The 18,121-nt window shown below is 44.9% G+C and overlaps 1 protein-coding gene across 1 annotated transcript in view; it reads right to left on the reverse strand.

Annotated features, from left to right (window-relative positions):
* Positions 1 to 18,121, reverse strand: part of cnbd1 (cyclic nucleotide binding domain containing 1) — a 275,196-nt gene that overhangs the window by 178,830 nt on the left and 78,245 nt on the right. Inside the window, exon 4 of the mRNA XM_038810468.1 lies at positions 2,468 to 2,614. Within this exon, the coding sequence (XP_038666396.1) occupies positions 2,468 to 2,614 (147 nt within the window). The remainder of the gene's footprint in view (positions 1 to 2,467; positions 2,615 to 18,121) is intronic.

Genomic DNA, 18,121 nt, shown 5'->3' on the forward strand with positions numbered 1-18,121 from the left:
CCCGAACAGACGCTGGAATGTGGCGACTAGGGGCTTTTCACAGTAACTTCATTGCAGTATTAATGTAAGCCTACATGTGTGACAGTAAAGATTATTATTATTACTACAACCTATCATTATCTTTTGAAATGCTGGTCAGGGACGGCTCCAAGTGTTTATAAACTATTTAATGTAGGGCTATGAATACAATTACTTGTTTCTATAAGAGATTCAGCACTTGAATGAAACATTTGTTTTATAGAGGATTAAGCTCTTGAAGGAATGTAAATATCATGAGTGGATTCTTATGAATGAGTGTTTTTATTAAATACAGTAGAATATCTTTTATTCTTACATCCGAAAACTAAACCTATCCAAAAACTGAACATTTTTTGAAAGGCTATGAATTAATTTCAATGTTAATAAAACATTGTAATATTATATTACAGGTGTAAAAGTGTTAACAGGTAGAAAGTACGGTGTGTGAGAGTTGTAAAATAGAGAAACAACCTAGTATTTATAGACTATGACCAGTCTAGGTTCAGGTTATCGTAAGCTCAGCCTGTCATATAAATGGTTGAAAAGTGAAAATATCTAAAACAAAATGCAATCGGCCCCAAGGGTCTTGGATAAAAGATACTCGACCAGTGAAGTCATCACAGACTCTTAGAACTTTATTTTATTTCATCTCAGCATGGATCCTAAGGTCTGCCCATGGTGGATACTGGATGAGTCAGCATTGATGGTGTAATGGCAAAGGGTGATAGGGCATGGGTTGGCATGGATCAGTATGAATGGAGCTTGGGGAGTGTGTAGTGGAGTGAGGGGTGAGTGCTGAAGGGTTTTAAAAGAAAAGTTTTTTTAACAGCAATGACAAAGCCTCACAGCACCGGAGCAAGCCTATCACACAGCCTGGCACCAGAGAGTCACTGTGGCCGCCTCCAAACATCTTCCGGGGGGCAGCAGGCTGAATTCCTGTTATTACCCACCCCATCATTGTGGACACTTTCTCCAGAGTCGGTTTGCAGAGCCAAGAAATTTCTTGACTCTACGCTCCTGACTCAGGGGCAAAATTCCAGGCCATTGAGAATGAAAGAAAGATTGGGTTAAGGAAATAAAGAGGCAAAAAGGATAAATGAGGTGAAAGTTTGACATTTCAAAATTCTTCTAAAAATATTCACAATCTAAACAAATGAAACTACACAATTATAATTATTTACTTCCTGCAAGTGAGTTTGGTTTATTGGTATATGAACAGAAGTGATATGCAGAGAGAAGTTATTAACATTTCAGGTTGAAGATCTTTTGTTACAATTATGACGACTGAAAGACTTTGAGAATATTGCGTTCCAAGTACTGGGCACTTTAAGGGTTTAAAGCCCAAGAGTTAGAGTGTGTTAGACTGCCACGGTCAGGCTTTTTTCAAAATAATTCTGTTTTGCAGGGCCTGGGTGTTTTTTTGCAGCCAGAAGCTGAAATTGACAAAGGAATGTGTTTTAAGTCTGGACTGTGGTTTGACAGGGAAGGTCCCTGGGGAGTTAATATACTTTGCAGTCTGCAGAGATAATTTGAATTTTAGCGTCGGTAAAATGAGGTCATTGTTGGTGAGGAAGGATTTTATGGAGAAAGCCGTGCAGAGAGAAAGAGTTTTTGGAGAAACATTGAAGAGAGCAGTGGAATTCTAGCTGCCTAATGCTGAGTCCACAATTCTCTCACAGTAAGATAGACTGATATCTGTATATTTCTTTTCTTGTTGTTTAATGGGAAACTGTGTAGTAGTGTTTAAGGGATAAACTGTAAGCTGTTCTTTTTGGGCGCAAAGTTAACAAAGTTTAATATTGTTATTCATAATGAAATTTTATTTAGAAAATAAGCAAGCCCTATTTTTTCATGCAATCACTCCTGGAGCGAATAGTTATTTCCACAGTCTTTCAAATAAACTAAAATATTGGGGTTTGGTCTGGGATCATAATAGAATTCGCAAAAGTTTGAGATGCCTTAAGTCTCTTGCACTAGCGGCTTTTCACAGTAACTTAATTTGAAGCCTACTTGCGACAATAAACGATTTTCATTTAATTTCATTTTTCATTTTCAACTCGTGCTTCTAAATCATGGTGAACTAGTTCATGCAAAAGTTATTACATGCATCAGCAGAGTTCTTCAGCACGCTAAATTAGGACACTGCCATTTCATCTCCAGGAGTTAGATGCAGATACAGTTCCTGTTTGGACAGTATTAATCCAACTTCTGTGAGGTGTAGTTCTGCTGCACAAGAAGTGCTTTTAAAACATCACAATATTAACACTGATCATGGCAACTACAATATGATTTGCTACAAACATGTGGGAAGCTTCAGAATTTAATTCTAGGCACATTTGGAACAAATTTAAAATGAAATAATTGGTCAATTTTATTAAATTAGCATTTTTCTAAATCAATGCTTGAAGAACAACTGTTACTCAACTCATTCTCTAATAATGGTACTTACAGCTTTTTGAGTATCTTAATTAGGATTTTAATCTTTTTCTGGAAATGTACCGGTATGTACTCCATGGCTTTCCTGTCCAGTAGTTTCTTCATGTGACCATGACCATCGCTTACTGATTCAGCTATACTTGATTTCTTGTAGTGCCTGCTACTTACAAAAAAAAGCAGAAGAAATTTGAAGGTAAAAATAAACTGTCATGTTCAAAATGTTATCCATAGTTTAATCAGTTTTCTAATTTTGATGTATATTGATAAATCCGATGAGAAGCATATTATTCAAAGCTTGCAACCAAATTAACACGTCCTTAAGCACATATGTCAGGCAGGCATTTTAGTGCAACACTGAAGGAGAACTATATTGTCCAAGCTGATTTTTAGCTGAGATGTTTAGATAGGTGAGGCACTATTTTGAAGCGCTGCCTGATGTCTTTTACAATATTTAACCCGCAAATAAAGTTGCTAAAGCAGAGTATCATCTTGTTGCTATATATGAAACCTATGTGCAATTGGCTGTTATGTTTCCGTAGAACAATGACAACACTTAAAAGGTATTTAAAGAACGACCTGAGCTTGGGAAAGGCACTATTCAATGCTGGTTCTTTATTTTTCTTTCCATTTACTATGAATAAAAAGAAAACAACTGCTGGAAATGTGAACCAAAAACATATCACTGGAGCTACTCACCACATCAAGTAACATCCATCAAAAAGCAGGTTGACATGATGTGGAGATGCCGGCGTTGGACTGGGGTGAGCACAGTAAGAAGTCTTACAGCACCAGGTTAAAGTCCAACAGGTTTGTTTCAAACACGAGCTTTCGGAGCACTGCTCCTTCCTCAGGTGAATGAGGAAGCAGGTTGGTAGTGGATCCCAAGAAAAGGAATTTGTGGAATATCTTTGTGGTAGTCACCACTGTTTGTATATAGTACACATATGAGATGTAATACGGTAAGGCTGATGTACTACAGGTACGGGGGTAGATCCCTGCCAGCTGGCTCCGCCCAGTAGGCGGAGTATAAATGCGTGTGCTCACCGAGCTGCAGCCATTTCGGCAGCAGCTGTAGGAGGCAACACATCTCTGCGTAATAAAACCTCGATTACTCTCTACTCTCGTCTCGTCGTAATTGATAGTGCATCAATACATTACGCAGAGATTTTACAGCGATGGACCTTTGCATCAAGCCAGATCGCCTACAGCTGCACCCTCAAGCAGACAACGCCATGTCGGCCTTCGACCACTGGCTAGCTTGCTTTGAAGCCTACATCGGATCAGCGACAGAACCACCCTCAGAGGCACAGAAGCTACAGATCCTATACATACGGTTGAGCTCCGATATTTTTCCTCTTATCCGAGACACACGCAACTACACTGAGGCCATGGCGCTTCTGAAAGAGAACTACACATGGCCGATCAACAAACTCTACGCTAGGCACCTTCTGGCCACGCGGTAACAACTCCCCGATGAGTCATTGGAAGATTTCTGGCGTGCCCTGCACGCCCTGGCAAGGAACTGGGATAGCCAGGCAGTTACGGATGTTGAACATTCCAAACTCCTAATCAGGGACGCGAACCTTTTCAAATTTCTCCACACCGCCAAACTCCTGAACCTAACGTTTAACAAGGAGAAGTGCGTGTTCAGCACCAACCGCTCAGCCATCCTTGGCTATGTGGTGCAAAATGGGGTCATAGGGCCCGAGACCCCGATCGCATCCACCCCCTCACAGAACTCCCCCTCCCCCACTGCCCCAAGGACCTCAAACGATGCCTGAGGTTTTTCTCATACTATGTCCAGTGCGTCCCTAACGATGCGGACAAGGCCCGCCCACTCATTCACTCCACAGTTTTCCCCTTAACGGCCAAGGCTCACCAGGCCTTCAACCATATCAAGGCCGACATAGCCAAGGCCGCGATGCACGCGATTGATGAGACCCTCCGCTTTCAAGTTGAGAGCGATGCATCAGACGTCGCTCTAGCCACCACCCTCAACCAGGCAGGCAGATCCGTGGCATTTTTTTGCTGCACGCTCCACGCCTTCTAAATTTGGCATTCCTTCGTCGAAAAGGAGGCCCAAGCCATTATTGAAGCTGTGCAGCATTGGAGGCATTACCTGGCCGGCAGGAGATTCACCCTTCTCACTGACCAAGGGTCGGTTGCCTTCATGTTCAATAACACACAGCAGGGCAAGATCAAAAATTATAAAATGGTGAGGTAGAGGATCAAGTTTGCCACCTACAATTATGAGATTTTGTGTTTCCCCGGTAAGCTCAACGAGTCCCACGATGCCCTATCCCGAGACGCATGTGCCAGCGCACAAGTGGACCGACTCCGGGCTCTACACGATGGTCTCTGTCACCCAGGGGTCACCCGGTTCTTTCACTTCATAAAGGCCCGAAACCTAACCTACTCCACTGAGGACGTCAAGGCAGTCACCAAAGACTGCCAGGTCTGCGCGGAGTGCAAACCGCACTTCTACCGGCCAGACCGGGCACACCTGGTGAAGGCTTCCCGCCCCTTTGAACGCCTCAGCATGGACTTCAAAGGGCCCCTCCCCTCCTCCGACTGAAACACGTACTTCCTTAACGTGGTCGACGAATATTCCAGATTCCCCTTCACCATTCCATGCCCCGATATGACGTCTGCCACAGTCATCAAGGCCCTCAATAGCATCTTCACTCTGTTCGGTTTCCCCACTTACATCCACAGCGACCGGGGATCCTCCTTTATGAGTGATGAGCTGCGTCAATTCCTGCTCAGCAAGGGCATTGCCTCGAGCAGGACGACCAGCTACAACCCCCGGGGAAATGGGCAGGTGGAGAGGGAGAACGGGACGATCTAGAAGGCCGTCCTGCTGGCCCTACGGTCTAAGAGGTCCTCCTCGACGCCCTCCATTCCATCTGATCGCTACATTGTATTGCGACTAATGCAACACCCCATGAGCGTCTCCTTGCCTTCCCTAGAATGCTCCAGGACCCGTTCTCCTCCGCAAACATGTGCGGTTCCACAAGGCGGACCAGTTGGTCGAGAGGCTACAGCTACTCCGTGCAGACCCGCAGTACACCTGCGTGGCTTACCCCGCCGGCCACCAAGACACAGTCTGCCTCAGGGACCTGGCGCCAGCTGGGTCCTCACCACTCCCCCTCCCCCGCCCCCAACTGCCCCGGCGCCACCCATCCTCCCCCCCAGAGCACCTCACCACAGCCCCTGCTCCAGGACGATCCGTCCTCCCATTGGTTCCACCTGGGGATGAAGATGAGCACTACACGCTCCCGGAGTCACCGGCGACCAAGCCGGTGCCTACATCGGCACTAGGACTGCAGCGCTCACAACGGAGGATCAAGGCACTCGACCGGCTGAATTTGTGAACAGAACTGTACACTTTAAAAATGCTCACTTACATGTAAATAGTTTTCCACCACCCCCGCTGTACTCTTTTTTTGACAGGGGGTGAATGTGGTAGTCACCACTGTTTGTATGTAGTACATATATGAGATGTAATACGGTAAGGCTCCTGTACTACAGGTACGGGGGTAGATCCCTGCCTGCTGGCTCCACCCAGTAGGCGGAGTATAAATGTGTGTGCTCACCGAGTGGCAGCCATTTCAGCAGCAGCTGCAGAAGGCAACACATCTCTGTGTAATAATGCCTCGATTACTCTCTACTCTCGTCTCATCGTAATTGATTGTGCATCAGTCTTAATAGATGTTTTTTTAATGGCAGCTTGTGACAGCTGACAAGGGAACAGGCAATTCTGGATTTGGTGATGTGTAATGAGGCAGACTTGATTAGGTGAAGGAACCCTTAGGTTTGAGAGGGAAAGCTGCAATCAGATGTAATGGTATTACAATTAAATAAGGGTATTACAAAGACATGAGGGAGGAGCTGGCCAGAGCTGATTGGAAAAGGAGCCCAGCAGGGAAGACAGTGGAACAGCAATGGCAGGTGTTTTTGGGGTTATTCGGGGGGCACAACAGAAATTCATCCCAAGGAGGAGGAAACATGCTAAGGAGAGGACAAGGCATCCGTGGCTGGTGAGGGAAGTCAAGGTCATCCTAAATCTTGCCGAATAGCATCATAATTGCCTTTCCCCCAGCTATAATTCTTGCCTTGTGGTATATACTTATCCCTGCCCATCGCTAAAGTAAACACAACCGAATTGTGATCACTGTCACCAAAGTGCTCACCTACATCTAAATCTAACACCTGGCCGGGTTCATTACCCAGTACCAAATCCAAAGTGGCATCGCCCCTTGTTGGCCTGTCTACATACTGTGTCAGAAAACCCTCCTGCACACACTGCACAAAAACTGACCCATCTATAGTACTCGAACTATAGTATTTCCAGTCAATATTTGGAAAGTTAAAGTCCCCCATAACAACTACCCTGTTACTCTCGCTCCTGTCGAGAATCATCTTTGCAATCCTTTCCTCTACATCTCTGGAACTATTCGGAGGTCTATAGACAACTCCCAACAGGGTGACCTCTCCTTTCCTGTTCCTAACCTCGGCCCATACTACCTCAGTAGGTGAGTCCTCAAACGTCCTTTCTGCTGCCGTAATACTTTCCTTGATTAACAATGCCACACCCCCCCCTCTTTTACCATCTTCTCTGTTCTTACAGAAACATCTAAATCCTGGAACCTGCAAAAACCATTCCTGTCCCTGCTCTACCCATGTCTCCAAGATCGCCACAACATCGAAATCCCAGGTACCAGATACCATGAAGTATGAGTCCAAGCTAGCTAGTAATATAAAGAAGTTAGGAAGAGTTTTTTTCAATATATAAAAGGTAAGAGAGAGGCAAAGATAGACATTGGACCACAGGAAAATGTGGCTAGAGAAGTAATAACAGGAAACAAAGAAGTGGCAGACAAACTGAATAGTTACTTTGTATCAGTCTTCACGCTGGAAGACACCAGTGGGATGCCAGAGGTCCAGGAGAATCTGGGGGCACAGGTGAGTGCAGTGACCATTACTAAGGAGAAGGTTCTGGGGAAACTAAAAGGTATGAAGGTGGATAAATCACCCGGACCGGATGGACTACAGCCCAGGGTCCTAAAAGGGATAGCTCAGGAGATTGTGAAGGCATCGGTGATGATCTTTCGGGAATCACTGGAGGCAGGGAGGGTCTCAGAGGACTGGAAAGTGGCAACTGTAAGACCGCTGTTTAAGACGGGAGGGAGGCAGAAGACGGGAAATTATAGGCCGGTTAGCCTGACTTCGGTCATTGGTAAGATTTTAGAGTCCATTATTAAAGATGAGATCGCAGAGTACTTGGAAGTGCATGGTAAAATAGGACTGAGTCAGCATGGCTTTGTCAAGGAGAGGTCATGTCTGACAAATCTGTTAGAGCTCTTTGAGGATGTAACAAGGAAGTTCGACAAAGGAGAACCAGTTGACGTGATTTATTTCGATTTGTAGAAGACGTTTGACAAGGTGCCGCAGAGGAGACTGTTAAATGGGTTAAGAGCCCATGGTGTTAAGGGTAAGATCCTGGCATGGATAGAGGATTGGCTGACTGGCAGAAGGCAGAGAGTTGGGATAAAGGGGTCTTCTTCAGGATGGCCGCCAGTGACTAGCGGTGTACCACAGAGGTCGGTGCTGGGACCACAACTTTTCACAGTATACATTAATGGTCTTGAGGAAAGAACTGAAGGCACTGTTGCTAAGTTTGCAGATGATACAAAGATCTGTAGAGGGGCAGGTAGTATTGAGGAGGCAGGTGGGCTGCAGAAGGACTTGGACAGGTTAGGAGAGTGGGCAATGAAGTGGCAGATGGAATACAATGTGGAAAAGTGTGAGGTTATGCACTTTGGAAGGAGAAATGGAGGCATAGATATTGGACGACTGGAAAATGTGGCTAAAGTTTAATTTTCTAAATGGGAAGATGCTTAGAAAATCAGAAGCACAAAGGGAGTTGGGATTCCTTGTTCACGATTCTCTTAAGGTTAACGTGCAGGTTCAGTCGGCAGTTAGGAAGGCAAATGCAATGTTAGCATTCATGTCAAGAGGGCTAGAATACAAGAACAGGGATGTACTTCTGAGGCTATATAAGGTTCTGGTCAGACCCCATTTGGAGTATTGTGAGCAGTTTTGGGCCCCGTATCTAAGGAAGGATGTGCTGGCCTTGGAAAGGGTCCAGGGGAGGTTCAAAGAATGATCCCTGGAATGAAGAGGTTGTCGTATGTTGAACGGTTGAGGACTCTGGGTCTGTACTCGTTGCAGTTTGGAAAGATGAGGGGGGATCTTATTGAAACTTACAGGATACTGCGTAGCCTGGATTGAGTAGACATGGAGAGGATGTTTCACTTGTAGGAAAAACTAGAAGCAGAGGACACAATCTCAGACTAAAGGGACGATCCTTTAAAGCAGAGATGAGGTGGAATTTCTTCAGCCAGAGGGTGGTGAATCTGTGGAACTCTTTACCAAGGAAGGCTATGGAGGCCAAATCACTGAGTGCCTTTAAGACAGAGATTAAAAAAAGAAATGAAAAATGAAAATCGCTTATTGTCACAAGTAGGCTTCAAATGAAGTTACTGTGAAAAGCCCCTAGTCGCCACATTCCGGCACCTGTTGATAGATTTTTGATCAATCAGGGGTTATGGGGAGAAGGCAGGAGAATGGAGATGAGAAAAATATCAGCCATGATTGAATGGCGGAGTAGACTCGTTGAGCCGAGTGGCCTAATTCTGCTTCTATGGTCTTAAGAACACATTAGTTATTTAATAATTAGGATATAACCCTTCCACAAAATTGGAAAAATGATACTCAATCCCGCCACTTATTTTGGCATGGTGATCTGAGGTAGCCATCTGCTGAACTGCTAGTCTGATTTGGTTCACACTGAAGTGGCCTCCTCAGCCTGAACTGCTGTGCCTGACAACTGAAGAGCAGTCTAGGCAGTCCAGTGAAGAAACATTACAGGAACAATTTCCCTTTCCTACTGAAACACAAAACATCCATTCAATTTCACAGAGGAACAACTTTAGCTCGCCTGTGATTGACAGTTTAGTGGTTCAGACGGAGCTGGTTTGGGGAATTGTTTATTTGTCTTTCCTTTCACCCTTGATGCTAACCACAATGTGTATAAACATTCTTGCTATGATTAACAGCTCCTCATCGCATCAAAGCAGCTAAGTGCTTTCTGATGTTAGAAAAGAGGCAAAATACTTAGCTGCTTTGATGGTCATTTGCTGCTGTGAATTTTGTAGATGATGCACACTGCTGACTCTGTGTATCCATGGAGGAGTGCTTTAATGTTTAAGGCAGTAGGTAATTTGCCAATTACATGGACTGCTTTGTCCTGGATGCTGCTCCTGAGCGTTGTTGGAACTACACTCATCCAGGCAAATGGGGAATATTCCATCATACTCCTAACTTGAGCATTGTAGATGGTTAACAGAATTGGGAGGTGAGGAGGTGAATTACTCACTACTGAATTCCCAGCCTTTGACCTGCTCTTGTGGTAACAGTATTTATATGGCTGGCCTGGTCATCAATAGTAACCCCAAGATGTTGATAGTGGAGGATTCAGCAATTGAATGTCAAGGGTGCTGATTAGATTCTATCTTGTTGGAGATGAGCATTGCCTGCCTTTTGTGTGGTGCGGATGTTATTTGCCACTTATCAGCCCAAACCAGAATATTGTTCAGGCATAGCTTGATTTAATGTAGACTGCATCTGTATCTGAGGAGTCAAAAATGGTGCTGAACTGAACATTATGCAAAGATCTGTGAACGTTCCCACTTTTGACCTTATGTTGGGGAGAAGTTCATTGATGAAGCAGCTGAAGATATTTGGACCGAGGACACTACCTTGAGGAACTCATGCAGCGATGTCCTGGGGCTGAGGTGATTGTCCTCCAAAAACTATAATCAACTTCCTTTATGCTAAGTATGATTCCAACCAGTGGAGAGTTTTCCCCTTGATTTCTATTGACTCAGGCGCTCCAGAGCTCCTTAATGCCATACTCCGTCAAATGCTCCCTTTATACAAAGGAATCTCACCTCTTGAGTTCAGCTCTTTTGTTCATGTTTGGACCAAGGCTGTGATGAGGTCAGGGGGTGAATGTCAGTGGTAGGTTATTGCTGATAGCACTGTCAATGGTGCCTTCTATCACTTTGCTGATGGCCAAGTGTATACAGATAGGATTGTAATTGGCCAAGTATGATTTGTCCTACCGTTTACGCACTTTATCAATGACCTTTCTTCCATCATAATGTTATTAGTGTGGATGTTCATGGATGATTGCATGGTGTGCAGTACCGCTCACAGCCCCTCAAATACTGAAGCAGTCCATGGTTCCATGGTCATATGCAGTAAGACCTGGAAATATTCAGGCTGAGATTGGTAAGTGACATGTAACAATTAAACCACAAAAGTTCCAAGGAAGGATGGTTTCCAACAATTTAGAATCAAACCATCTACCTTTGATGTTAAATCATCGATGAATCTCTAAAAATTAACATATTGAGGATTATCTTTTACCAGGCAGATAAATATTGTGGCTACAAAAGCAGGTGAAAGGCTGGCATTCAGCAATGACTCCCCTCCTGACTCCCCAAAGCTTGTCCACCAGCTACAAGGCACAAGTCAGGAATGTAATGGAGCTCTCTTCACTTGCCTGGATGAGTGTTACTCCAAAAACACTTATCCTATCTAAGGGATAGCACATGTATTACTGGAAGTGGATGCGTGCAGGCACGAGGCAAAATTACATCTTCCAAAATTGAAAGTAAGATCTGTTCTGTCCCGGAGGGGTATGGTGAAATGTGAAATGACCGCTAATCTGGGCTTTGGGGTTCCTTCTTGAGATGCATACTCATTTGTTGGTGCTGCTACAGTGGACAGGGTACAGGTCAATTAAACAGGCCACAAACCCTGTTGCCATGGAAGCAACAGCAAATCAGATTTCAAAATTTGTGCTTTTAAAATGATAGGGACAATTCAATAGTCTCACATCAAATTTTGAAACGCTACATAGTGGAAGACAGGAAATCAGCCTGAGACAGTGAAGGCTACAGTGAAGGGGGAAGAGCTGCATTAATTATGCCATCCCATCAATGAAATGGTGTCCATGGGTATCCTTTCTACAAATGAGTGAGTGGTAGTGCAGGGCAAGGCTGCGATTGTCTAGATATCTGGTCTGCCACATGCTCTGAGAAGTCTTGATGCCACAAGAGTTTGGAGGCTTCACTCCACCAGTGGCCGTGCAGGTGACGGCAGCATTCAATTTCTTTGTCTCTGGTCTTTCTAGGGAGCAACTGAGAAAGTTTGCAGCTTTTCAGAAACATATTGGTGCATTCAGGAGATGACCAATGCCCTTTACACAAGAGTCCATCATTATGAAAACTGCACTAGCAAAGACTCTCCAGCTACTTCTGAGTTCCCAAGAATGCAGGAAGCAATAGACTGCACCCTTGTGGCTACACACACTCCCTTGCAGCAGCCCTTAATGTTTAACACCAGCAAGGGCTTCTATTCCTTCTAGGATATCATGTGACCATCAAAAGCTAATCCTATATGTGAATGCAACGTTCCCTGGGAACTGCAATGACTCCTACATCCTCAGTTACACCTAGGTGCCTGCGATCCTCAAGGGACCAGAATGTCTGCAGGAATGGTGGCTCGGGAATAAGGGCTACTCACTTAAACACTAGCTCATGGCTCCAGTGAATTTCCCTCAGATTCCATCAACTCTGCTCACACCAACACATGTTTCCTCGCAGAGCAGACCATAGGACTTCTGAAGATGCAATTCAGATACCTGGACTGCGTAAGTGGCTCTCTGCAATATTTACCGGAGAAGGTTTGCAGCATCATTGCAGTTTGCTGAGCCCTTCACAATGTGGCTATGCAGAGAGGTGAGGCCCTGCCAGAGGGTGAACTGAAGCAGGAGGAGACCTCCTCAGAAGATAAGGAGATACAGGAAGCCCAGGGACTGCTGAGGGACAACATGACCACGCTGATGCCATGGAGCAGGGGTGACATGGGAGGGATGCCTGTGACACCCTCATAGCTGAAAGGTTCCAGGGTGAAACCAATTCCGATCATCAGGACATATCTCCTCTAGCCCTTTAAGCCATTTAGTGACTTCTGAGGAGATAGTCGAACCATCTGAGAGGACGGGTCCTGCACTCACACTTGGGCCTTAACAGCTCATGACTCACGAGGATCAGATGTTAGCTGGAGTCATGGGTATCCTGCGATTGCACTCACTCTGTCAACTTAAAGTCCAGCAAGGAAGAAAAGCAATGTGAGTGGAGTCTCGACCCCTCCCATGTCATGTAAGAATGTGAACACTGTCGCAAAGGAATTGTGGATCAGCATAGGGATCTCATCCGAAAGTGCACGGCGGGGATTTTGTGCCCCTGCTTGCAGCGGGTGTGAATGGCGACAGGAGCGCAAAATATCTCAAGAGGCCCAACACACGATTTACGTCGGCTGATTTCCCATTGTGATTGCCCCGCCTCCTGCCAATGACATAACAGGAATCTCAATGTTCAACCTCAGAAAGCCCATTGAAATAAATTTACATCTCTTTTTCAAGCCTCCATGGCTGTTAATCCACCCGTTACATAATCCATTCACACCGGAATGAGGGCATGCCAACATGAATTATGACTTTTCTCCCGTGGCATGCACTTCGCGAGCAGAACCCTGCAGAGAGTTCAGGTGAATGTATCGCTCGCTGGGAGACTGTCATGCTCAGGAATGCCCCCCAGCACTGCCAGGGCACTGCCTGGGCACTGACACCAGCACTGCCTGCTGGCACTGCACCCAGAACTATGCTCTGGCAATGGTCCCATCAATAAATTCACACACCCATGGAATGGTTTTCAAAAGTACAATTTTTCAAAGTGATAGAGTACTCGTAGCCCTGAGTGACATGAAATATTTTTCAACTGTCCCAATCCTTGGTGCAGCCCCGTCATCCACATTTTGGGTAATCATAGAATACCACAGTGCAAAAGGAGGCCATTTGGGCCATTGAGTCTTGCACTGATGCAGGTGGAACAACCTGCTGACTGGTACACCCTGATGCCTGATGACCTTGGAAGACATCCTCTGGGGGCCTAAGCCCTGAAGCGGTCCAGACACATAACTGTCACCTGCTCAGGGGCAGAAGCATTCTCGGAGGCTTTTCCCGCTGGAGTTGGTGTGAGCACAGGCAGAGGGTTTCACACCCTTGACGTATCCTGACTAGAGGTTTCCCAGGTATCCGGCTGATTTCCCTCTTCCTGTGGGTGCCAGAGGGCATTGGCATGACTGCTGGAGGAGATGGGGCACCTGGAGAGAGGTCAAGGTACCGATTCCCCATGTAGCCTACATGCTGATGGTGCCCACCAGAGTGTGTGGTCATGAAATGCAACACCAAGCACAAATCCGACTGGGTCTGCTGGATCAAGGTCTCCATTGTGATTGTTGTGGTATTATCATAACTGTGAGAACTACAAATGTTAATTAAATGTCTAGAGTACTACAAGAGCGAGCTACAAATACAAGTACAAAAGGCATTGATGCTAAGCCTTGTGGGTGAGAGTAGTCCAGAAGTTAGCTAGAGACAGTCAGAAGTATTATTAGTGTGAATTAGAGCAGATCATAGTTTATACCAGTACTAAGATTAGTTGTAGATAAGTGTAGTTTATATGTTAACAATCAACTGTGTAAATTATTGTCGAATCCAAGTTAGTAGTGTTAATAAATGTATAGCTTTGTTTAAGTTCAAGCTATTTTGTGGTCTTTGTGAACACTCCACCAACCATCCTGAATTAAGTAACACAAAGAACACCACATGGTGCCAGGGGCTTATTTCGGAAAGTAAACAATAGTTAGATTAGTAAAGATTAGCACAAAAAGATGGAAGAAACAATCAAGACATGACAAAACTCTGAAAATCTACATCAAAGATGAATTGGAAGATGGAGGGCCTGACCACTTCAGGACAAATAGTAAACTGTACCAAAACTGGATAACAGCAGTTTGAAGTTTTCCTTTTTGCCTTCGCGCTTGAAAGTGCCTCTGATCAAAGATACACTCCTATTAAATTTGGCTGGACCTCAAGCATCAGAACTGAATAATTCATTTGAATTTACTGCTGATGAGCCCAAAACAAAATCCAACATGGTGCTTCAAAAGTTCGATACACACTGTAAGAAGCAGGTGAATGAGACCTATGAGTGCTAAATGTTCAGAAAAAGGCTGCAGTTAAGAGGGGAGTCAATAGATTATTTCATAACAGCTTTAAAAATAAGAGTGCAGTCCTGTAACTTGGCCACTGATTTAATGATGCTTGATCAAGTAGTTTTCGGGATAAATGCCGAATGTTTGCTCGAAGAAATGGCTTAGTGGAAGGCATACACCAAACCACCTTCCTGTTTCTCTCCCATGACCCAGCCAAATAATTTCACAAGAAAGACTAGCTGAAGCCAGATAACCGGTTGCTTTCAGTGCCAGTTTCCCTCATACTTGTGAAATGATTAGAAAGTTGCCAATTGTTTGTACAGAAGTATTGGACAGAAAAGAATACCCACACTGACGTTAATGAAATAGGGCCGGCATGGTAGCACAGTGGTTAGCATTGTTGCCTCACGACGCAAGGGACCCGGGTTCGATTCTCGGCTTGGGCACTGTCTGTGAAGAGTCTGCACGTTCTTCCGTGTCTGAGTGGGTTTCCTCTGGGTGATCCAGTTTTCTCCCATAGTCCAAAGATGTGCGGGTTCGGTAAATTGGTCGTGCTAAATTGCCCAGTCGTGTCAAAACGTTAGGTGGGTTGCTGGCGTATGGGGACAGGCTGGAGGTGTGAACTTCAGTCGACTGTTCTTTCAGGGGCCGGTGTAGATGCGATGGGCTGAATGGCCTCCTGCTACACTGTAAATTCTATGAATACACTGCAGTATTTGTGCTGATTCATTGAAGTTGTAATCAGATCAGTGTGAACACAGTGTAAGTCACAGGCAGGGGTTCCAACAGACAAACTGCCATCTATTGGTAACTTGAAGCGTTCCATTTAAAATCAAATAGGTAGCATCTGAATAGGAAATTCATTCCAAAAGTGTGTTTTCTAATTAAATTACAGGCCAACACAAAAGATCCTTGAGTTAGATTCAGCTGAATCGCGTGAAGCTTGTTTTAATCAGATTTTAAGCTTGCATCTCATGTTTGACCACACAAGCGTAAAGCTCGTGTGAGTAAGCTGACAGAGTCAGGTAACTGCTCACATTTAACACAGTGTCTATCTTCTGCTGTTCCTTGTGTTCTTTTCCGCAATTTCATTTGCGGATTGTGGAGCATGGATGCCACGGGCTGCCGGGAATCTGGATAAAAATTTAAGAGTGAACGAAAATATGACTCCTTGTTGCACATGAACATTGGAAAGTCAAGGTTTGGGTTCCTATTCTTTTAACCTTCAGCTACTGAACAAATGAATAATGCAATGAAAAATTAAAAGCCTTCAATAAACTCAGGTAGACACTGATTCACCCTCAAATGAAGTCACAGTGGGCGGGATTCTCTGGCCGCGTTCGCCCGGCCATCGGAGAATCCCGCCCGAGGTCAATGGACTTTATCCGTTCTTTGCAGCTCCCCCATGGCGGTCTTGCAGTGAGTGTCGTGGGAGAATCCAGCCCGATGTGTTACGTCTCGAAACCTGCATGTAACTAGGAAAGGGGCTTTAAAAAATAGCTTTGACAAAGAGGCATCCAGACTCGAAACATATTTTCTCTCCTCTCTCTACAGATGCTGTCAGACCTGCTGAGAATGTCGAGCATTTTTGTTTTTGTTTCAGAAAATACATATTTATCTCAATCAGGTTCTGGTGAAAGTTTTTAGAACAAAAGCGTTAACTTTTCTCTCGCCACCAATTCTGCCTTGTCCCTTATACATTCGACACAAGCAGCCAAGAGGTTGCTCACATGATTGGATAACATGTGCATTCCTTTTCACATATAGATTCACAAAGCAAGAAATATTATCCAGATAATTTCAATTGTTTCATATATATATTCACAAATAAATAATATTCTGGTTATGTTCAGCCTTTCACTAAGATAATGATGCATGGTGTTGAGGGTAAAGTAGTAGCATGGATAGAGGATTGGTTAATTAACAGAAAGCAAAGAGTGGGGATTCATGGGTGTTTCTCTGGTTGACAATCAGTAGCTAGTGGTGTACCTCAGGAATCAGTGTTAGGCCCACAATTGTTCACAATTTACATAGATGATTTGGACTTGGGGAGAAAGTGCAATGTGTCCAAGTTTACAGACGACACTAAGATGAGTGGTAAAGCAAAAGGTGCAGAGAATACTAGAAGTCTGCAGAGGTATTTGTATAGTTTAAGTGAATGGGCTAGAGTCTGGCAGATGGAATACAATGTTGACAAATGTGAGGTTATCCACTTTGGTAGGAATAACAGCAAAAGGAATTATTATTTAAATGATAAAGTATTAAAACATGCTGCTGTGCAGAGGGACCTGGGTGCCCTATTGCTTGAGTCACAAAAAGTTGGTTTACAGGTGCAACAGGTGATTAAGAAGGCAAATGGAATTGTGTCCTTCATTGCTGGAGGGATGGAGTTTAAGACTAGGGAGGTTATGCTGCAATTATATAAGGTGTTAGTGAGGCCACACCTGGAGTATTGTGTTCAGTTTTGGTCTCCTTACCTGAGAAAGGACGTACTGACACTGGAGGGTGTGCAGAGGAGATTCACGAGGTTAATCCCAGAGTTGAGGTTATTGGATTACAAGGAGAGGTTGAGTAGACTGGGACTGCACTTGTTGGAATTTAAAAGGATGCTGGGGGATCTTATAGAAACATTTATTATGAAGGGAATAGATAGGATAGATGCGGGTAGGTTCTTTCTACTGGCGGGTGAAAGCAGAAATAGGGGGCATAGCGTCAAAATTAGGTGAAGTAGGTTTAGGACTGAGTTTAGAAGGAACTTCTTCATCCAAAAGGGTTGTGAATTTATGGAATTCCCTGCCCAGTGAAGCAGTTGAGGCTCCTTCATTAAATGTTTTCAAGATAAAGACAGATAGTCTTTTGAAGAATAAAGGAATAAAGGATTATGGTGTTCGGGCCGGAAAGTGGAGCAGAGTCCATGAAAGATCAGCCATGAATGGTGGAGCAGGCTCAAAGCGTCAGATGGCCTACTCCTGCTCCAAGTTCTAATGTTCTTATGTTCACATATATATATTCATAAAGTAAGAAATAAAATCTCAGTTCTGTGTATTCTTTTCACATATGTATTGACAAAGTAAGAAATGGTACCCAGTTCTACATGAGGGCTTGGATTTTCCGACTCCCCCGCCGGGTAGGAAAAATCGCCGGGGGGTGGCGTGAATCCCGCCCCCGCCGTCTCCTGAAGTCTCCAGCACCAGAGATTCGGCAGGGGCGGGAATCGCGCCACGTCTGTCGCCGGGCCCCTCCCCCCCGGCGATTGTCTGGCCCGCGATGGGCTGAAGTCCCGCTGCTGTCATGCCGGTCCTGCCGGCGAGAATCAAGGGCGGGCCTGTGCCGTGGGGGCACTCTTTTCCTTCCACGTTGGCCATAGTCTTCATGATGGCGGATGCGGAAGTGACCCCCTACCTTGCGCATGCGCGGGGATGACGTCAGCAGCCGCTGACACTCCGGCGCGGGCGTAGCCCCTCAAGGTTAGGGC

The sequence above is a fragment of the Scyliorhinus canicula genome, chromosome 10 (genome assembly GCF_902713615.1).
Source record: "Scyliorhinus canicula chromosome 10, sScyCan1.1, whole genome shotgun sequence".
NCBI classification, from domain to species: Eukaryota; Metazoa; Chordata; class Chondrichthyes; order Carcharhiniformes; family Scyliorhinidae; genus Scyliorhinus; species Scyliorhinus canicula.